This window comes from Triticum urartu, chromosome 4, assembly GCF_003073215.2.
Source record: "Triticum urartu cultivar G1812 chromosome 4, Tu2.1, whole genome shotgun sequence".
In the NCBI taxonomy this organism is placed as follows: Eukaryota; Viridiplantae; Streptophyta; class Magnoliopsida; order Poales; family Poaceae; genus Triticum; species Triticum urartu.
Window position 1 is genome coordinate 546926606 of NC_053025.1, and position 22512 is coordinate 546949117.

The 22512-nt window shown below is 47.4% G+C and overlaps 2 protein-coding genes across 2 annotated transcripts; one reads left to right on the forward strand and one right to left on the reverse strand.

The window, feature by feature from the left end:
- Window positions 1-3746: 3746 nt before the first annotated feature.
- On the forward strand, window positions 3747-8035 carry LOC125552572 (formin-like protein 8). Its single transcript, XM_048716174.1, has 4 exons — window positions 3747-5693; window positions 5785-5987; window positions 6652-6893; window positions 7025-8035. Exons 1-4 carry the CDS (start codon window positions 4240-4242, stop codon window positions 7799-7801), a joined length of 2676 nt encoding a protein of 891 aa, XP_048572131.1. The 5' UTR covers window positions 3747-4239; the 3' UTR covers window positions 7802-8035.
- Window positions 8036-8922: 887 nt separating this feature from the next.
- LOC125552573 (activating signal cointegrator 1 complex subunit 2) lies at window positions 8923-17049 on the reverse strand. The gene is made up of 9 exons (XM_048716175.1): window positions 16558-17049; window positions 14304-14463; window positions 14134-14183; window positions 13945-14063; window positions 13688-13801; window positions 13162-13224; window positions 12520-12617; window positions 12007-12437; window positions 8923-11013 (listed from the first exon to the last, which is right to left on the reverse strand). Exons 1-9 carry the CDS (start codon window positions 16937-16939, stop codon window positions 9353-9355), a joined length of 3078 nt encoding a protein of 1025 aa, XP_048572132.1. The 5' UTR covers window positions 16940-17049; the 3' UTR covers window positions 8923-9352.
- Window positions 17050-22512: the final 5463 nt, after the last annotated feature.

Consider the following 22512-nt stretch of genomic DNA (forward strand, 5'->3'; position numbering starts at 1 on the left):
GAATGACTGCGCCCGGAGCGTCCCATACTTTACCGACCACGATCATAAGCCATGCACAGCCTCTCTCTCCATTCTTAACCTTCTGCACGACCTTGCCACTCAGTAGCGTCTAATGAAAACACCGTATATCCACGAATAAATGTATACCAGCTCCGCTCCACTCCTCCATGAATGCGAAATGGTGCCCGTGTTGAAATAGAATATAGACCCGATCGACATGGCCGGCGACTTGCCACGGGAAGCACAAAATGCTTAACCAGACCCAGAGCACAAACAACATTGCATGCATTGTTAAACAAGAGGAGCAAGAGAAGAATAAATTAAGTCAGTCAAATAGCCATGCAGATAACCGAACCTTGCTGAGGCATGTCAGGCATTACTAGTACTACAAAACTTGTTTCGCCAAGCAAAGAATCTTCGGATAAGGGAGCGAGCTTGAAGGTGCAAATTTGATCTGTGGATGAAATCAAATCACAGAATGAACTGTTCGTGAAATTATTTCACACGGCTGATCTTTTTGTGTGACGCCCAACACGAAGGCGCCACACTACACTGTGCAACGCCTCAGGCGTTACACGCCTGGCCAGCGTTGCACCCCAAACTGCTTAAAAATTGCGAAGTCATTGTGCAGAGCCTAAGAGCTAGGCGCTGTACTACAAAATGAAGCAACCACTAATGCAACGCCTAGAAGCTATAGTGTGACGCCTAGCTCTCAGGCGCTGCACACTGATTTAGTAATTTTTGGATCACACGGGTGCGACGCTGGCCAGGCGTGCAGCACCTATCTGTGAGGCGTTGCACAATGTAATGTGGCGCCTTTGTGTTGGACGTCACATAAAAAGGTCAGCCGTATGAAATAGTTTCATAGGCAATTCATTCTGTGATTTGATTTCGTTCATAGGTTAAATTTATCAATTTTGTCGCTTGAAGGCAGGCCGTGTAGTGTAGTTTTCCTTATCTTTTCGAATTCGTGGGACTTGTAGTTGCTTCATTGTCAGGTATGGTCGACCGCCTCCCCATTCTCCATGCACGCACGGCCGGATCTACACTACGCAGTCCTGTATGCGATTCTGTACATAGAGTATACTAGTAGTATATATATACTGTATCGGCAAAGGGTTTTCCAAAGCAGGGTAGACACACGCACACTGTTGTGTTGCGCGCTCCGGGATCGGGTCCGCTTTCCACGTGACAGGCGACGCGCCAAAGCAGATGCTTGACGTGCTCATTATACAACTCCACATGCGGGCCCCGGCCATGGCCATGCATGCATGCATGCACGTGGGACCCACCGCACACCTCTGCCATAGTCTAATCTCCTGTACTGTGCTACTACTATAGTGCTACTACTACGTGTGATCATTCATTTATGCATGACATGCACACGGCAGGAGACACGCACCCCCACTGTGAGCCGCTTTGGCCTAAAGCTAATTGCACTGATGGAGAAGGAAAGCAAGGCACTTAAGCAAAGTATTTGAAGATCCCACCCCGCCCCGTTCCCAGCTACCCCTGCCCTGCCCAGGGGATGAAATGATGGAGACGGCCGATCATACAAGCGAAAAAGCGGGAGCCTACTAACTTCGTAAGGAGGAAAAGAAACTTCACTACTAAAGCAGCAGCAGCAGCAATGCATCCAGCATTTCCTGGAACCTAAAGGCCTCTCCATTAAAAATTCAGGTAATGAAGCCACTTAAAATGCGGTGCAATTTTTTTAAAGGCCGAAGGCACATATTAAGTAGCCAGACCCTTGAAAAACACACTTACAGACCCGCAAAAAGTAACACTTACAGAAATTGAAAAGTAGGAACCAACAGTGCTAACATGGTGGTTACGAGGTCACTGGTATTCCTAGCACACCAACAAAGATCAAACGATATAGGTTTGACGCTTTGATGTCTCGTGAATACGGATTATCCTTTCAATGAAAGGTGACGTTTTCATCGATAGCGTGACGCTCGTGGTGGCTTCGTCAATCTTCAAGCTCTGCAAATTAGACCCGGTCTTCAATAGGCTTGTGTGAGTGTGCATCTACGATGTAATCGGTGTTGCTAAAAAAAGATTGAAAATTACATCCAAAGCCTTGAGGGGGGTGTCAAAGTCTTCTTCCTCCTATATCTACAGGCGCGTCCCGTGAGCAAAGTGTTACCGCAACTCACTCTCCATGGTAGTGGAGGAAACTTGGTTAAACCCAGTAGCATGTAGAAGCACCATCCGAAAAGTCATCCATGTAGACCTGAAGTCATCGGAAATGTGCAGGTCGAGGAAACATCACCTTTAAAGGGCTATATTTATAGTAGTAGGCCCACTTCACCAAGCTCTACCATTGTTCAGCCCAATCATAGTAAAAATCTAAGTTTGACCGGGAAAGAAGTGTTGATCACGTCTCTATGTCATGTTTTAAGCTTCCTAGAGGTTTGTTTGAACACCTTAATATGATGACCAGAAAATTTGGGTGGAGGAGCAAGCAAGGACAACGTAAACCTAGTTGGGATTCCTGCGAAGCAATGACTCAACCTATGGCTATTGTTGGGGGGGGGGGGTCGGCTTCAAGGACTTCGACCTTTTTAACATGCCCTTGCAAACCATGAAAGCACGATGCGTCCTGCACTCAAGGTCGGTCCGCTAGGTTATCGACGGGCTGAGGAAGAAAGTAAAATATTGGCCCCGATTATATAAACATGGAAATGATAATCAATATATATTACCAACAACCACTTAAAGTCGAGAGGCTCTAGCACTAGCGGAAGATTTGTCTCTCCAGAAGATGATCAATGCGTCATAATCTAACCAAATTGTTGAAAATATTTCTCAGTAGGAACATATTATTCAATCGTAAAGGTGATAATAGCTCGAAAGTCAGGGTTCATCGATTGCGCCTATAGTTTTGAAGGAGATTCTACCTTTGAAACTCACACCCTAGCTAAGTTTTCTCATCTTTGGATCAAGGACACCATGTTTGGCTAGGCCAAACTCATGATCACATGTGTATTCCCCTTATTATCTCTTATGATCAATAAAGTTTGGCAGACCATTCTAAAAAAAATTAGGACCCCAATAAATTCCAAACGCTCGGATTTTAAGCATTTCATCCCGAAGAGTTTTTCATGGCAACTTTAGTTGACACGAGGTGGCAACTTTAGTTGTTAAGACATGGCAACTTTGTCCCAATTCGGTATTTTGCCAGAAAATTGACATGTTTGCAAACCTCGTGTGAACTGAAGTTGCCATGAAAAACGTTCGATTGCCATGCTTAAAATCCGAACGTTCGGGATCATTTTTGAAAAATTAATACCTTCAGCGGGACCTACTTGGTAAGGAGAAAAGGAAACTTCACTGGTATAAATAAATCCTAAAAAGGAAAACTTCACTAGTAAAGCAGCAAACCAGTGCAGGGTGGCAACCTGACCCAGCGATCCGTGCACCCAGCGTTTGCCGGAATCAAAAAGGCCTCTCCGTCCATTGACAACGTTATATGAATGGATCAAGGTAATGAAGCCAGTCAAAAGAAGCTACTAGTACTAAATTAAAACGGGGTGCGCGCTCTTAATCGGCAAGGCCCACATGGTCTTTACTCTCACAAAGATACTAGAAGTACTATTACTGATGTACTGTGCCACCATTTGTTGATATGGAGTAGAGCTGGCCTGTCGGTACGCAAAGTATCGTGCTTGTGTGGAATATTTTCCTTTCCTTTACCTTGCGCGGCGGGCGTACCAACCTACCAAAAACCGTATTATAATCCACCAAAACCTCCTAAACGCGGCGCGAAATCCCCATTCCGATCAAAGTTCTTGTACATTAGCACCTGCACACCAACCTTTGGGATGGCAGGGAAAAGAGGTTTAGATCCACAGCACGCATTTGTTTTTCGTTCATAGTGGGATGCCAAAGCAGAGACGCGAAGAAAAGAAAAGCGGCGAGGAAAAGAAGCAAAAGAGAAGCCAACGCAAAGCAGATTCGGGCCGTCGGGGGCGCCACGTACGTATGGAGATTGCTACCAGACCGTTGCTGATCCCCGCCCATGGTGGCGATCGCATATGGTAGTACATCTCCGAAGCCAGCCGCCCGCCCGAAAATGGCGGCGTCTTCTCTCTCCTCGTCTTCACACTCTCTCCCCTCCCGGTCTGTCTTTCTCTCACTCTAGAAAGCGGGACCGAAGCTGCGCTCTGGCTCTGGCTTTGGCTTTTATCTTCTTCTTCTTGTGCGTGCGTGCTCTCCGCTCGCGCCGCCCGCCAAATGCCTCCCGCCATCGCGCTGCTGCTCGCGCAGCTGGTGCTGTGCGGGTGCCTCTCGCCGGCGGTGTCTGCCGCCGCCGTCGTCCCCAGGCGGGTGCTGCACCAGCCGCTGTTTCCCATTGAGTGGACTCCGCCCCCGTCGCCGCCGCCTCCGCCCGCGCCGGACTTCACCTCCGACCCCAGCCCTCCCGTGGCCACGCCCGACGCCCCTCCCGTGGCGACGCCCGATGCCCCTCCCGGCGACTTCTTCCCTCCCGCACCGCCGGTGTCCAGTGATGGTGGTGGCGGCGGTACGGCTTCGTCCCCCCCGAACACCGTCACCGCCGACGTCTCCACCCCGCCCTCTCCCACCGCTGCCGGCCACGGCCCCAAGAAGGCGACCATAGTGGCGGCCGGGGCGGCCGCCGCCGCCGGGGTCGCGCTGCTCGGCTTCGCCTGCGCGTTCCTCATCACCGGCCGCGCCCGCCGCCGCTGCGACTCGCAGAAGCTGCTCGGCCCCGACGGCGGGCCGGCGCTCCGCCGCACGGCCCCCTCCGCCGCCGACTTCCTCTACGTCGGCACGGTGGAGCCCACCACGCCCGCGCACCAGCGCGGGCCCACCAGCGCCGATCTCGCCGGCTCCCCGTACCGCAAGCTGCGGAACGAGCGCGCGCGCCGCGCGGTGTGCCGCGACGAGGCCACCGACCACCCGAGCCCGGAGCTCCGGCCGCTCCCGCCGCTGCGGCGCGCCACCACCATGGGCTCCTCCGACGAGGACGCGTACTACACGCCGCGGCAGCGCTCGGGGGGCTCCGGCTCGGGCGCCGGCGGCGGGGCCGGCAGCGGCGTGTACGGCGAGACGTGGAGCGAGGCGAGCGCGTCCAGCCCGCCCACCACCACCACGGCTTCCCGCCGCAGCCTCCCCAGCATGACCAGCGACTTCTTTCCCCCGGTCGCCGCCATCGCCGCGCTCCCGCCGCCCCCACGGTCCCGCCGCACGCGCACGCCCCCGCGCACGCGCTTCTCCACTGGCTCCACCCCCGACGTCAAGCAGGCAATCTCGCCATCCCCGCGGCCGGTGCAACCCTCCAACCCACCTCCACGTCCACCACCACCACCTCCTCCTCCTCCTCCACCACCACCGACAGCGCCGCCCAAGTCCAACGCAGCTCCAAGGCCCCCTCCTCCACCACCACCGCCACCGATGGCGTCAACTAACAGCCTCCCCCCAAAGACGGGGGAGCCGACATCCAGGCGCCGGTTGCTGAAGCCGCTGCCGCCGGAAGGGCCCCGCATTGCCATGCCGATGCCGATCACGGCGGCGGCAGCGGCGGAGAACAACGGGAGCACGTCGATGCGGGCGGAGGACGACGCGGCCGGCGGCCTGCCGAAGCTGAAGCCGCTGCACTGGGACAAGGTGCGGGCGACCTCCGACCGCGCCATGGTCTGGGACCAGCTCAAGTCAAGCTCATTCCAGTTGAGACCCTGCTCACACTCACAATAAAAGCTTGATCCGTTTATGCCGGTGGTCTCCGAACTGTGCGTGATGTCGAGGCGTCTCTTTCAGGTTGGACGAGGACATGATCGAGGCGCTCTTCATGAACAACTCCATGCCCGCCGCGCCGCCGAGGGACACCGGGAGGAAGCCCGCCGCGCCGGCGTTCAGGCAGGAGGAGAGGGTGCTCGACCCCAAGAAAGCGCAGAACATCGCCATCTTGTTGCGCGCCTTGAATGTCACGCGTGAGGAGGTCTCGGACGCGCTCCTGGACGGTGAGTGTTCGTGCTGCAACCAGTGTGATAATTTTGAGCTCATTTTTCATCTGGTTAGCATTCGCAAAATTGAACCAGCTTTTTTCTGCTCTTCTTTAGCTAAGAAATACTCTATAAGACGTTTATTGACATTGTAATAGAGTCAAAAAAACAACTTATATTAAGTTACAGGGGGAGTATGATTCTATTTTGTTTGCAAACCTTAAATTGAGGAGTTATGTTTGATTGTGATTAGGTATCTAGCATAAGGACTAAGGATGCTTTGGTTGGTAGGATGCTCTTTTCATCTGATTTTGTGATTCACGTTTTGCTTTCAAATGAGGTTCAGATTTGCAGCTCAATAGTGACAGGTCTTAAGAATTAACAGAAATTCTGGTTCTTGATAATAAAACCTCAACAGAATATACAAGGACTTGAAATCAATAGGGGGAGAAAATGGCTGGACCAATCCTTTTCTAGTAGGAAGGCTGTGAACATCCGGCTAGCGTCCTCTCACTCCACTTCCAAAGTCCAACACCCAAAATTTGCTCTCTGAATCAAACGTTCACCCTGATTTATACACATAATCGTTTTCGTACTTTTCAGTGGAGTGTTGTGCTGTTCACATCATTTCTCTGTATAGCATGTCCACTAACTACACTATTTGGTCTCCACATTTGAACAGGCAATGCTGAATGTTTAGGCAGTGAGCTTTTGGAAACGTTAGTCAAGATGGCACCTACGAAAGAGGAGGAGGTCAAACTGCGGGATTACAGTGGCGACCTATCGAAGCTGGGAACCGCGGAACGCTTTCTCAAGACTGTGCTGGATATACCTTTCGCCTTCAAAAGAGTCGACGCTATGCTGTACCGAGCCAATTTCGAGACTGAGATAAATTACCTAAGGAAGTCTTTTGAAACGCTAGAGGTATGCTAGTTTTTGAATCCTACTATTGTCATTTTTAATAACGCACATCCTTTGACTTGAGTATCAAATATCAATATTCATATTCAGCTACTACACATGTGGTTAGCTCACATTTCTTCACTTGTTTTCAGGCAGCTTGTGAAGATCTTAGGGGTAGCAGGTTGTTCCTAAAACTCCTTGAAGCAGTGCTGAGGACCGGGAATCGGATGAATGTCGGCACGAACCGGGGCGAGGCTAAGGCCTTTAAGCTTGACACCCTCCTCAAGCTCGCAGACGTCAAGGGAGCTGATGGCAAAACCACGCTGCTGCACTTTGTTGTCCAAGAAATGATCCGATCGGAAGACGCGAAATCTGAAAAGCAAAACACCACGGCCACCAGCTCCAAAGATAAAGGCCTGAAGGTTGTGTGCGGGCTGAGCAGCGAGCTCGGAAACGTCAAGAAGGCGGCTTCCATGGACTTCGATGTTCTGCACGGCTACGTCAGCAAGCTCGAGACGGGCCTCGAGAAGATCAAGTCGGTGTTGCAGCTCGAGAGGCAGTGCACGCAGGGCCAGAGGTTCTTCATCGCAATGCAGGGCTTTCTGAAGGAGGCCGACAAGGAGATCGAGATAGTGAGAGGCGAGGAGAAGCGGGCTCTGGGGAGGGTGAAAGACATCACCGACTACTTCCACGGGGACGCCGCGAAGGAGGAGGCGCACCCTCTGAGGATATTCATGGTGGTGAGGGACTTCCTCTCGATGTTGGATCACGTCTGCAGGGAGGTTGGCCGGATGCAGCAGGACAGAACCGTCGTCGGGTCGGCGAGGTCGTTCCGTGTCTCGACGACAGCCCCATTGCCGGTCCTAAGCTTGTATGGCCAACGGCGGCAGAACAACTCCGACGACGATGATGATAGCATGTCGTCGTAGGAGAGGGGGTTGGGGGAGGAGGGGTGGTGAAGATGCAGAATGAATTTTGCAATGGACATAGCACATATGGACTGTGATAGCTTTAGCAGCCGCGGCAAATGTATGATAGTGATAAGTAAGCACATATTTAACCTCGGGACGACCAAGGTTAGGAGAGATCGGGGTGTATACGTTTGGAACATGTGGAATTTTTTGTACAAAAGAAGAATAATGACAAGAAGGTCTTCCTCTTTCCGTTGGGTAGTTTTCAATGTAGAAATAGGCTGCTTCACTAGTTATCTAGCAGCAGTTACACATGGCCGCACCATTTCTTATGTATAATTATGTTGATTCATGTAGTGGGGGACTAGTGGTGTAACCTGGAAATAGTTTTTCAGATGACCGCTAAATTTCTGTCTGCGCAAATAATCAGGAACAACCCAAAATTAACCTCTTTTTTATCAGAACAGCTGTAGGTTTCCTCTTTCAAATTTCTCATGCGCTTGGAAGAACAGCAAATCTATCAGCCATACCTTGGATGGATATGCTTTATATATCACTTGAAAAGCGCTAGTACTAGGCCATCCTTCCTTCCAGATATCTCTGCAAGTAACAGAAAGGCGAAAAGGGGAACCGTCACCATGTATACGATTTAACTGTAAAAAAGCATGGTCAAGGTAAAGGATGAGAGCATGGCATGCCAGCGACGCCACCGCCACCATCATCTCCTCCATTGCCGGCAGCAGGCTTTTTCATCTGTAGTCTGTACTGCACAGGTGAGGCGATCGATGGAGATCACTTGAGCATGCCCTCTTTGCGTAGAGATAAAGAAAGCACCGGGGGCATAACTAGGGCGAAAGTATGTCGCTAACCTTTTTCTCCCAGGCGAATGATGATTCCAAGCTTCACGAGCCTGCCTTCCTTCATTCCTTCCTGTAGAGTAGAATGGAGACGTGATGGAAGTGAATGAGCGAAGCAAAGGGCGTGGCATCATCAAGGATGGATGGCTCCTTGGTGACGCCATGATTGTCGCCCTTGCCTTCATAATTCTCCTCTGGAGACGCCATGGCCTCGGCCACTGTCAAGCATACTGCATTTTAGAAAGGAAGTGTACCCGTTTCTGCGCCGTAAAAACTAAGGGATGAGGTTCCCAACAACAACGATTTTCAGTCTACATTCAAAAGAAGAGAAAGCATTTCCAGTTTCTGTGACCCATTGCGGCCACACATTCACACACCATCCAATACAAAACATAACATGTTCCAAAGGCACACAGCACTAGGCCACATGGATTTGTTGGACCAACATAAACCTTTCAAGTACCAAAAATGCAGCACGGTTCCTTGCGCGACCAAGCTACTTCATGGTAATTCACCTTTAAGAATTCTCACATTTCATACAACGTCTTTCTCAAAGCAAAAAAAAAAGTATCTATGGGGGCTGCAGCTGCATGTTGTGTATCAATGTAATTGGAACAACCAAAATACATGCTTGGCTTCTGTGAACATCATCTGTCCCTCAAAACCACTTGGACGAATTTACACTTCCTGCTGAACTTCAGACGGTGGTGAGCTAAAGCCCTGTCATTCCTTGCATATGCTTCCTCAGCGCCTGATCCCTCCGGTTATGATTCCGGCCGCCTCTCCTTCCGCCGCCTCCACGGGGGCCTGGCCCTCCTCGAGCGAAACCTTGTGCTGCATTACCATCTTCATTGTCCTCCACTGGATCGTCATGGTTCCTGTCCCATCTTCTTGCACCACGACCAAAACCTTGCTGGCCATGGTTATTCACTTCTGGCCTATTGTCCTCGTCCCTGTCCCCTCTTCTTCCACCACGACCGAAACCTTGCTGGCCATGGTTATTCCCTTCTGGCCTGTTGTCCTCGTCCCTGTCCCCCCTTCTTGCGCCACGACCAAAACCTTGCTGGGGATTAGGATGGTTGTTTACCTCTGGCCGGTTGTCCTCCTCCCTGGCCCCTCTTCTTGCGCCACGACCAAAACCTTGCTGGTTGTTCATTTCTGGCCGGTTGTCCTCATCCCTGGTCCCTCTTCTTGCACCACGGCCAAAACCTTGCTGACCATCGTTTACCTCTGGTAGGTTGCCATGGTTCCTGCCCCCTCTTCTTCCATCACGGCCAAAACTTTGTGGGCCACTAGAATTCTCATTCTCCTCCGCTGGGATACCCTGATCCCAGCCACCTCTTCTGCCCCTGCCCCGACCACGGGGATTCGAGCCTCCTCTGCTGAAGCTGTTTGCATGACCACCCTCCTCTTCCTCCACAACTCTATGTTGCCTGTTGGGAACTCCCATAGGTAAATTTCCACCAATAGGTAAATTTCCACCACGACCAAGACCATGAATTGTATCTTTCTGAGTATTGTTTAAGACTGCCGCCTCTCGAGCATTTGATACAGCAACTGAACCAGCAACCTTGTAGCTGTAGTTCTTCCCGTCCTTGACATAAAACTGTGGCTTCTTCTGTGAAGCCCAACGTGGGCCACTGGAGGAACCCTCAGCATCATTGGCGCCCTCTGCTTCCTCGTAACTTGACTCCGCCACGCTGAAGCCAAGATCATCAAACGAGTCATCATACTCATCCTCGTACTCATACTGGGAATCAAGGACAGCTGACTTAACAGCATCTTTGGCTTTTTGCGAGTCTAGAACTGCGTAGTTGGGCAGATCATCATTGGTCTTCCTTGTAAATCTACCTTGTGGAACTGATGATACAGATGAGGCAGGAGCCTTGGATGCTGATGAAACTGAAGATAAACATGAGATAGGAGCCTTGGATGCTGATGAGACTGAAGAAGATTGGGCTTCAACTTTATGGGGTTTATTTGCAATATCAGGAATAGTTTCCACTAGTACGCCTTTGCCTTTATCTTTCGCAACACTAGGTGCAGATTGTTGTTGTGGCATCTCTTGTAACGAGGTATCTAAAGCTAGAAGATCCTGATGAAGTGTTCCATCTAGTATCCTTTGGATAACTTCCTCAGGGTTCTGGTTGTAGGCTTCCAAGCAAGCGGCAAGGAAACCTTTCCCATAATGAGGAAGAAGGTCCCTTATCTGACTAATCTTGGACTCAATGACAGCAGCTTCCTCATTCTTCTGTTGAAGTTCACCACCATGGGAAGATATTGGCAAATCAGGGACACTATTCCAAGAAGTGACAGTGGATCCGCACAGACGTGATATGAACTGGAACTGCTCATCCTCCATGTATATCCATCCTGTTAAGGATTAGCAGGAACACATGGAATGCATCAATAGAGAGTGTTTGGCATCAAAAGGAATATGATAAATAAAACTTTGAATCATACGAATGTGGCATGTACATCAACCGAACAATTCTGCCAGGCTTGTAACACTTTCACATGACAAAATCTATAGGAAACCAAAACAAGTGCTTTCTTATGAAGTCAATAACTCAAAAGTACCAAATGATAGGAACACAGATAGAGGTGCTGCACTTGATTAGTACTTCCTCCGTCCAGGTTTATTGGGCCAGTCTTATTTTGTGCCAAACTTTGACCGTCTATATGACCCACAAAATGAGGTATATAGTACAAAAGGTAAACTATTGGATTTGTATTTGGAAGAGGTTTTCCACGATATAATTTGGTGACATATGGTTCATATTTCATAAGTTAAATTTATGGTCAAAGTTGACCCAAAATACGAGGGAGCCTAATAAATCTGGATGGAGAAAGTACGTAGGTAACACTGTTGGTGCCTTAACTGGGGCAAAAACAGTGGAAGCCATCAAAAACTGGTAAGTATGACAAACTCCTACAGGATGAAGGTATTTCAGCAAGCTTGGAAAACATTTCCTTTTGACACTGAATTTCATTCTTCCTATTCTGACATTGACTGAGAGCATTCTACTATCTCAAACTAGAATGGCACCAAACAATATAAGCCTATTAACTGTGTTAACTCACACACAGACATGCGATAAGTACTGTGACAGCACACCAACAAGATAAACGAATTCAGTACACATATGCAAGAGATCAGTATATGGGGCAATAAAACCTTATATTACTTCTCCAAATAAATCTACAAAATCTCATGCTATTTCTGAAAGAAACAAAACTAATGATGTCGAGATAATTCTGACTGAAATTTTGACACAATAAGTACAGGGGGGGCAAAAGGTTGTGCGGAACTTTACAAACATAAGACGCTAAGCAAGCATTTAGTTGAGAAATTTGATCAATTACCTTTGTTCCGAATATCGCCAATCCGGCTCATCAACTGAAATTCCTTTTGAAGAGCTTGCAGAAACGTCTTTCCAGGATTCCCTTTAGAAGAGTAAGTAGCTTCTCTATTGATATCCTTGAGTATTTGAACTATTATTTCTCCCCTGATCATAGGATCTTCGACTTTAGCTGGAAACATCTTAGTAGATGCTTGGACATCCTCCTCCTTAAGTTGATCATTTAAATAGCAGAACTCTAATAATCTCCAACCAAATCCAACAGCTCTCTTTGATAGCATTCTTATGCCAAGAACTATGTCATTAAGTATACTTTCAGACGAAGTCTCTCCATTGCTTTGGGAACTGGACATAACTTGAAACCCCTGAAGCAAAGATGGTAACAACAAATCATACAAACTTGCAAGGGTGTTCAACAATTCCTCAACTCGATCCCTGCAAATCAAGTAGTACAAAACCATCAATGCCTAGTTAAGAAACATGCACCAATCATTGGGATGAATGAATAGAAGCTTACCCTCTTTCAAAAGAAGCACATAATGATAATGCAGCAGGCTGGTAAGCATCAGCAAAGGCATCCAGAGTAATAATTGCATCATTAACAAAATCCAGCACCTGAGGGAAATTAAATTCGCACTTAAGCATCAAAGTTAAGCAAAAGAACGACAAATATATCAGAACAAATCTAGAACCCTCTATTCCTAACTAGCTACAACCCACTGCCTGTTTTTCCAAGCCATGCAACCATGCCACATCGGCAAGCCATGCATGTAAGTTATAAGTTACATTATTTGCATTAGCATATCAATGCAGCGCTACCACATCATGTGTACAAGTCATAAGTTAATTTTTCTAATAGGTATTTTGCTCGCTTGGACACAGTATATGGGTTGGGCGCTTGGAGCATACCTATGGAGTTTATCCTTCACATTTTATTCAGGAATGGCACTCTTTTAACTGCAATCTAAAGGTTCTTTCTCTTTTATATATCATTTTGTTATATGCTTCATATTTTTATTGTTTTGAAAGTGTAAATCAAGACCACTCTTATATTTTGTTTTCGTTACTTTTAGTTGTTTCTATAGCACCTAATTAGGCATTTCTTTTAACAAGATAACCACAGAAACGCGCAGGGTATCATCTAGTAGATAAAACTGACCTCCGAGAAATCTTTCTGAAGCTGGGTATGTCCACTGACATTTGGTCCAGGTGAACTGAGCACCTGCAAATCAAATTACAGTTAAGTTGTGTTTATGCAAGTTCTGTAAGATCTATCATAGATTGGCACCATTTCGCTGTAAATGCATGATCTATTCTTTAATTCAATTGTGTTGTTAACATTTTAACCATTTTAAGCAAATGTATCCTCACTCTGAATATAATATATTTTTCCTAAAGAAATTAAAGAAAATGTACAGAAATTCAGAACTGATTTTCGTCATTAGGCGAATGAACAAACTGAAAAACCCTTTTACTAACAGCGCAAATGCACTTCTCAAAAAACTTGATTGAAAACAGAAACAAAAACACTAGCTAAAGGAAATGCTGGTAGTTCTACCATAGGCACAAAGAATTTCTCCCATCAAACTATTGTCTAGATGTTGCTACCTGATAAATGAAGAAAGAAGCCTATATATGGCATCCATCATTAAAAAGTGACCAAAATTCAAGTAAGAAAAAAAGACCTGTAGTGAGTCCATGCATCTGTCCTGCATTGTGTGGAAAATGTCCAGGAATTGGGGAAGGACAGTATTGATGCCATCGAGTAAATTGGGCTGCACAACGATTGCATTTGTAACCTGGAGATATAAAATCATTATTAACTGAAGCATTCATAGCTCATAATAATAATAAATAGCTTGAGGATATAGGAACAACATAAAAATGGAAAACAATAATAGTACCAACAACAAATGAAATGCCTCAGGAACCAGGAACCAACCAGTGAACTTGTCAACTCCCCATTGTCATGCCCATATATAGCACATATATCCAACAACTTTGGTAGATCCCCGGGTACCGAGCTCGAATTCGCCCTATAGTGAGTCGTATTACAATTCACTGGCCGTCGTTTTACAACGTCGTGACTGGGAAAACCCTGGCGTTACCCAACTTAATCGCCTTGCAGCACATCCACTAAGGGACTCACCCGGGCCTGATCCAGGATCCTTGTTTGATGATCTAACACACAAACAAGAGACACACCACAACAATTATATGCAACTCTTGATGCCATACACCATCTATGAAAAAGGTTTTACAGATATAAAATCGAAACTTGCGAAATGATAGAAATCTCACATGCGGTAGAGGACCATAAAGACACGGCGGCAAAGCTCAAGCTCCCCAACAACCAAACCAGCAACTGTCCCTTTGGGGCCCCTGTGTGGCAAATCATACCACCGGTGTCTGAATTGTAGGTAACTATCTAGGAATGCATGCAGAGAGGCATTCTGTGCAACTGCAGAAAAAACAACTATAAGTATTAGATGTCACTAACAAAGTTCAGCTGCTTGTAGGCTGTAGCTCTGAGATCTCTTCATAAGTTCTAACTCTAGGAGTGAAAACATTAGACAAATCACAAACAAAAACATGATCATCTCGCAATTTCTCTTGTTGAGCTATCTAGTCGTTAAACTATTGTTTACTGGGACCAGTTCCGGTTAACAATTCTAGAACACAACAGAGAGCCTGGCGCGGTGGTTAAGTACCAATAACCAATACAATACATGCAGTGGCAGAGCTTGATACAAATTGCTTGGGGGGGGGGGGGGGGGGGGAGGGGGCGGGGGGGGGGGGGGGGGGGGGGGCAATGCAAAAACATGAGTATTTAGAGGTGTAAATTGCTATAAATTATCTCATCTAAGCCTCCCACAAAAATTTCCTTCAGAGGTTGGCACAAGGCTGGGGGGGCAGCGGCCCCCCTGGGCCTCAACATAGCTCCGCCAGTGAATACATGTATTCATCAGCTTTATTTTATTACTGTAGATACCCATTCAGAGAAGATGCAAGGAACCACATGCACATAGCTTGATAGCTATCTAGTGTTTGATAGTGAAAAATAAAATTTGGAATTGTTGAACATCTGACTAGTAAACTTACTACTTGAGCCAGTGCAATTCATCTGTGCCAAAGTAAAGTTATATATGCACCACAGACAGCAGTTTTGCTGATATATGGAAGAAATCAATCAAGCATTTAAGATTGCAAACATAGTTCAAAAAGGCGCTATTAGGCGCTCGCCCAGGCGCGCTTAAGCTCTGGGCATTGGCCCTAGGCGCTCAAAAAAGCGGTCGGCCAGGTCCTCCGGTGAGAAATCAGCGTTTCCGGCAAGGAATCACGTTTCTCAGGCGAGAAATCAATCTCCCCGTCGACGATTTGACCTCCCCTGCAAGGATTCATCCTCTCGACGAGGATTCAACCACTCCGATGACAAATCGACTGATTCCGGCGGGGAAACGAGATTCTCCGGCGAGATATTGAGCTTCACTCGCTGGTTCCCATCGGTGTAAGCAAGGGACAGAGGAAGAGGGAGAGAGGCGGCATCATGCAGCAGGGGAGAGAGGACGAGGGGGAGAGGCGGCGTGAGGAGGAAACCTAGATTTTCTGTCGACTGTGCACCATATTAAAGCTTTAGTAGGAGAATAGGAAGATGGGCCTGTGATTTAATGGGCTAGGCCAGCCCATCTAGCTTATTCCTTCATGCTACAGTACAAGCGCCTAATCACACCTAAGCTAGAAAAGCGCAAGTAGGTGGCCAAACGCATAATTAACGCCTAGCGCTTTCTCGAACTTTGATTGCAAATAAACTTCCAGATCAAGTAGCCAGTACAGATAAGATTTTCAACAACTTAGCTGGGATATTAACTAGATTCCAGACATAATCAGAAATATAACTAAATGCCAACTAACCACTCAATATATCTATATGTGTAAGCCATGAACCAGTTGGTTGAATTGACCACAACACTTCTCCAGATCACAACCCGTTGAGAAGTTTAATATGCATGTTCACAATAGGCAGGAAATATAATATATCATAAGTTAATAAAAATGCAGGCGGTATTTAAAAAATGCCAATCAATTTGTTAAGCAAGCTATCAAAGCTATACTCAGGAAAGCGTGTAACACTCCTGTCAATAAGATATGTACGAGTTCAAGCAGGACTGAATCCTCAATTTAAGCCACCATATGTGCTATACATTCATAAGTCAGTGACAGTATACTAAACTACTAGATCAAAAGTTTGTGATAAGAACCACTACAAATCCCTACAATCAAAGCGCTCAACCATTTATAGTGAATTGTAACCATCTGAATAAGTAGATATTCGCTGTAGTTTCATGCTATATCCATGGCTTAGCAAATTACAGAGACAACAAAATGTATGCATAAGAATTCGCACTAAATTGCATTCGAGCAACTGTTGTAAACCAGACAAGCAAATCGAATGTTGAAAGGCCAAGCTCCCAAGCTTCCGGCTCAGGTTCCCAATCCAAAAACTAAGGTTTATGATTTGCATCCAATGCACATAGGAGTTGTGTTGTATGGTTACCCTGGCGCCAGAACTCGCGAGGCTTGGCACGGAGGAGCGACGCGAGCGCGTCGTTGAGGAGGTCGACGACGGCCTGCGACTCCTGGGCGTCGAGGCCGCCGAGCCCGGCCGCGACCGCCTCGTCGTGCGGCAGGTAGAACACGAACCCATCTGCCGCTCCGCCGCCGCCGCCGCTGCTGCTGCCGGCGCCAGATGCAGACGGGGCGGCCGATGATCGGAGGGCGGTGGTGAGCGGTGGTGGGGGCGAGGGTTTAGGAGCGGAAGGGGCGGCGGATTTGGGGACGTAGCGCTGCTGCGGCGGTGGCTGCTGTCTCGGCCCGGGGTTGGGAGGGCGGCGCTGGTAGGAGGGTTTGGATTGGTGGGCGGGCGGCGCCGACGACATGGCTGGATCGGGGGGAGGAGGAGATGCCTTCGGTAACGGCGTTGGACTGGGGAAGGCTTGATGAGAGGGGAAAAGTCAGTAGCCGTCTCGATTCAGGGGGGCACTCCCGGAATTTGGAACCAGGAAGCTCTCTTGCGAGTTTGCGACCCATATCTGCTTACCTGTTTTAATTTACAGAATTGCCCTAGTCTAAAAAATGAGTGCATATAAAAAATCTGAGTGTGGTATTGTTTGATCTTTGTCGATTTTACTTGTTATAAACACATTACAATCACAGTAGATGCTTATAAACATATGTCACTGGGTTATCTTCCCTCACTTGCCATGACATACACGTTGTTTGGACCAACCCGTCACCCACTCACATCACCATCCTCTCTCTCACGCACGCCCTTATCTCCTCCAACCAAAACCCAACCTTTTTGTGGCGGCAGCGATGGTCGTGACGACCTATAGAGACGCGCACCACCGATCTTCTTTCCCTGTGACCCCCCACCTCGGCTCAATTGTAAGCAACGCGGGGGCGGGCGGGAGTGCTCGATTCAAGCGGCAGGAGGTGCCGCGTCGCAACCGCCAACGTTCTGAGCGCACAAAGGCAACTGCAACAACCTAACGGGGCACAACAGGGACACATGCACGGGGTGGAGGTAGCTGCTCACGGCATGTGCGGGCACCCCCTTCATCCAAGATGGGGCTAGCCTGAAGAAATGGGGTAGCAATTAACAACGAGGCAAGCTTGGTCGGCAATGCGACCACTCCAGCCCGGGGAGGCCACGACATATGCGGAGAGCATTTGGGCTTGGAGTGTGGTGGATATGACCATGGTCTGGATCTCTTCTCCGGGCAGACTCCGACGAGAACCATAGGGTGGAGGCGAGACCCCATGCGACAGAGGAGGCAGGGGAAATGGCTAAGCCCATACGCAACTTGGCCTCTCCTCGACACAGGGAGGCACGTTGTAGTTGCGGAGGAGGGGATCAACGGGAAAGATCGATGAGGATGGCTGGGCAGCGAGTCGATGTCTCAACGACAGCTATAACTTGTCCAGAAGGTGAGGGAGGGGACGGTTGCGGCGGTGGGTTGGTGGCGTACGAGTGGATCCATTTTTGGCTTGGGTGAGATATATATCACGAGCAGCGAGAAAAACGCTGCCACATGGCCAATTTTTTATTGAAACCAGGTTTTAGGCGAAACTTACCTGATCTTGAGACTTGAGGTATCAAATGTCGCCCAAAAAATTTTGAGGGACCGGCTGTATACTTTTGGTAAAATTGAGGGACCAAAAGTATACTTTTCTCTTTAAAAACTCCATCCACGATGGATATCTAACTATATTAAAGTAATAGCCGAGGTTCTTTTAGACAAAAAGAAAAGATATGCATAACAACTTCTGTCAATTACAGTTCATTAAAGACAGCATAACCGAGCCGAAATCGAGCCCTCACACGACCTCAGTATTTATGACCGTTCGATTTCGTGTATTGAACGTTCTTGGTCGTCCGATCTTTCCCACAGAATTGTCTCCCACCGAGTGGGCCGGCTGTCCGAGAAGAGCGCTACTCTGGAAGAAAAATCGGTGCACTCCTATTGATCGGGCCTCTGCACCATGGCCCAATTATGGGGGTGTTTGTTTCCAGGGACTTTTTTGTGTAGAGACTAGAAAAAGTCCTTCTTAGAGACTTTTTTACCAGACGGGAGGGACTTTTTAGGGACTAAATTAGGCATTTGGGACTAAATGAAGAAGACTCTCAAGGAGAGTCTTTTTGAAACTTTTTCAACAATGCCCCTCCATGCACCCATTGGCCCGCCACCCCATGGTGTTGTTTGATATTATTTTTCTATATACTAGAGGCAACATGGTCATTTAATAATCTCTAAGAAGAGACTAGAGACTTTTTAGTCTTTGGAAACAAACAGGAAGAGACTTTGTAGGGATTTTTTAGTTGAGGCTAGAAAAAGTCTAGGACTAGAACCAAACACCACCTATATCTCACAACAAGCAAATGAAGCCGATCCGTTCCAGGTCTTCCCTCTCTCTCTCTCATAACGCCTGATCCTCTCCTCGACCTCGCCGCCGCCGCTCAGCGGTCGTTTTATCGTTCCCCTCCCCTTCCTTCTGCCTCTCTTACCAGCAGTGGCGACAGCGCGGCACTGGCGGCCAGCCCTCCAGCGATCTGGCCTTCTTCCCGCACGTAGGCGCCGTCATCACCGATCGGGGCCTCCAGCCCGGCCGGCGACGGCAACGCGATACTGGAGGTCGACGACGCCGGCAACGGCAACGTGATACTGGTAGTCACCATTCCGTTGAACATCCTTTCTCCTTTGTCCTCAGTCCTCACCCTGTTTGTTATCGCGGGCATGATGGTCAGCATTTTCTTTTAGATCATGGTCAGCAATCTCCAATCGAGAAACACCGGCTACATTGAGCCGATGCCATGTCTCATGTGTGTCGTACTCGAGGCTAAAAAGGGGGCGTAGCATAGCACCACAATCTATTTCTTTGTTTCTATTCTTCTCAAGTTATAGGAATTTCGATATTGCTAGATCTTAAGGGAGAGGTGGACATAGATGATTCTTTGATGGTTATACAGGTCAGGTGTTTGCAGTGGCGGACCTAGAAAGTATTTGGAGTGGGGGCAAACTAGTTGAGTGGGGGCATATTCTCTAGAAATTCAAGGAAATTAAGCATATTTTTTGAGAAACACAAGCAAATCTTACTGAAATTTCAAAATTTCAGTGGGGGCCCAGGCCCCCACTCACCTTAACGTGGGTTCGCCCCTGGGTGTTTGACAAATTGTTCGTTTGGCATACAGGTTGTCGTTGTATGCTTATATACTTTCGATCCTTCCCGTACACAATTATACCCGATCAACTAATATAGTCTAATATGTCTATGCCATAATAGATTGTCTGTTGCAGACGACGGCAAGACAACTAGCGGCATGTACACAGTACATCCTCCTTTCCATCCGCTTGTGCCTTGGCCTTCTCCCGCCCACCAAACTTTCTGAGTAGATCTTCGGTTGCAGATGACGTAGTGTAGGCCCAATGGCCGGCGGCTAATTACTGGTGGCTTCGATGACAGTGACAACTCTTGTATGTGGAGCTTCTCCCTGACCCCTCGACTGCTCGCTCGGGGTTCTCAATGCCACCAACATGTTGGCCAGCATCACCTGAGTCAATGACCACATCCAACTGCACACGTCTAACAACGGGCTGCCTTTTTCCCGTATGACTTTCTCCTTATTGTAGGATGGATTGACACTATTATTTTGCTACATCTATGGAAGTAAAGTTATGCCATACTCGTGTGAGGATCACTGGAATCAAATTGCTATATATTGTATTTACGTATCACTGAATTTATAGGTTGAGCAAGGTCATACACTGGAAAGATAAAAGCCTACTAATCCATTTTTTCGAGACTAATTTTGACCACATGTTAAAGCAATAATATATGACATGCAAGTTACACAAAACATACCGTCAAATTCATACGTGAAAGGAGCTTCCCATGATATAATTTTCGCATCATACATCTCATATACCATTAATCTTATCAATAGTCAAAGGTTGTTTCGAAAAATGCATTAGGATATATATGGATGGAAGGAGTAGGTAAATTCATGATGCAGGATAGCAGTTTGTACTGTAGTCTGCAGAACAGTAGTAGTACCTTGGCATATGTTCTATCTCTAGCCCAATTGGTCAATATGCTTTCTAGCTATTCCATCTCAGATTTGCGTATTTTCTCAAACAAGTTATCTGCTATGAGTAATATTTTTTTAATATGCAGACATACTGAGTTGCTGTCCAGATATGTTGTATTTGACTCTGTGTAGGCATAGTTATTTCAATGTGAGCTTTAGCATTGCAAACTAAGCTTTATATTTATATCTTTTATTTGCAGTGCATTGTGTTACAACTGAGTGTCTCAACAACCTGAATGCGATGTGGACTGCACATTCTTTGTTCTCTCGCTGTGGTGAATTGAGGGCTCTGCTTTCTTGGGGTGGGAGACGATAGCAGGGTTTTGTGCTCCTTCTCTTGAGCCTTTTTACTCCATCTACCACGTCAATGCTCACAACCTGCTCTTGCTTGGTGGTGAATTCCAGGTCAGCATGTTTGTTACCCTATACAGTGCTCCGTTCCGATTCTTATTCTCTTTTTTTTCAATCAAAGGGGAGCTCCCCCGGCTCCATTTCATAGAAACGAAACCACGACAAACCATACAAAATGTCTGGACTAAAACCAGGTTCAATTTTCATACATACTCCCTCTGTTCTGAATTAATTGTTGCAGAAATGGATGTATCTAGACGTATTTTTAGTTCTAGATACATCCATTTCTATCATTTTTGCGACAAGTAATTCGGGACGGAGGGAGTATTAGATTTTCATGCAACAGCTAATAGTATGGTTTGTCTGTGGCTGAATCGATCATTCTCACCCACACAATTGGTCGCCCTTTCTGCCTTCTGGCTCTGATATTGATGTATCGAGAGGATGCCCAGTTTTCAGGTTGTGATGCATAAGCTACCTTTTAATTGAAGTAACAATGGAACATTTTATTGGCATCCTTATAAAAGACCCTCTCGATATCTTTTTTCTAGGGTCATGAATGAGCACACATGCGGACATCTATTTTATGCAATGCAATTGACGCTTTTGGTCAGCCAGCTGGAGGGTCGTGGTGTGCAAAGAAAACTCCAAGGAGATCACATCCACCTGCTTGTGGTTGCTTGCGGTTGTCTCTCTCATCTGCTTTGTTAAGATCCAGGTCCAGTCCTCTCTTCTCTGGTGCATCATCTCGTCAGGGCTCTGCATCCTGCAAACGGGTAGCCGTGAGCTCTGCTCAAGTAACACCTATTGCTCACTCCACAATCTAATAGTCAACATTTTGCAAGCTTCTGAAGGTGAGGAATGAACTGCCAGGGAAGATGCAAGAATATAGCTCTTCTCTCTCAGCTCCCGCTCCTGGTTTTATTTTACGTAATACGATTAGCATTAGCATGGCCGCATGGGCGACCGGCAAAGTTTGGTAAGTAGGAGTAGTTCGTTATAGTTTATGCAGCCTCGTCATGGCGCTCAAAGTGGAAAGCGTATTGTGGTATGGCCAAGTAAAGGTCCCAGTTCTAGTTTAGTCCTGTTTTAGCCTCCGCTCTGGCGCTCAAAGTGGACTGAATGGTATGGGTCAGGGAAAAGGTCCTTTCTTCAGTTTTAGTTTAATTAGTCTTGTTTGCTTTGGTTAGTTTTTTGCCTGCTCTTTGCTTTGTGTACTCTGCTCCTTTTCAAGGGCTCTTGGCCGAACTTCTATTACTAAGAAGACACATTTACATTCCTGCCCTTTATTGCCGCCACTTCGACTGTTCTTTGTTATGTGTCAGGTATCTCAAGTTGAGTTGATGAGTACTCCCTCCTGGTAATCAAAATCTTTGCCTGGCTCGCGTTGCACAATCGCCCATGTACGGCTGATAGACTTGCCAACCGTAACTTGCAACATCCCCCGGAGCGTTTGCTCTGCTGCCAAGAGGAGGAGTCTGCGAGCCATCTTCTTCTTGGTTGCCCCTTTGC

What these genes read in the sequence shown, in the direction of transcription:
- LOC125552572 (XM_048716174.1), top strand. Translation starts at nt 4,240, where the DNA reads ATGCCTCCCGCCATCGCGCTGCTGCTCGCGCAGCTGGTGCTGTGCGGG. An exon ending in CTCAAGTCAAGCTCATTCCA is followed by an intron (nt 5,694 to 5,784) that starts GTTGAGACCCTG and finishes CGTCTCTTTCAG; the next exon opens with GTTGGACGAGGACATGATCG. An exon ending in CTCGGACGCGCTCCTGGACG is followed by an intron (nt 5,988 to 6,651) that starts GTGAGTGTTCGT and finishes ACATTTGAACAG; the next exon opens with GCAATGCTGAATGTTTAGGC.
- LOC125552573 (XM_048716175.1), bottom strand. Translation starts at nt 16,939, where the DNA reads ATGTCGTCGGCGCCGCCCGCCCACCAATCCAAACCCTCCTACCAGCGC. An exon ending in TTTATGGTCCTCTACCGCAT is followed by an intron (nt 14,184 to 14,303) that starts GTGAGATTTCTA and finishes TTTGTGTGTTAG; the next exon opens with ATCATCAAACAAGGATCCTG. An exon ending in TGGCGATATTCGGAACAAAG is followed by an intron (nt 11,014 to 12,006) that starts GTAATTGATCAA and finishes AATCCTTAACAG; the next exon opens with GATGGATATACATGGAGGAT.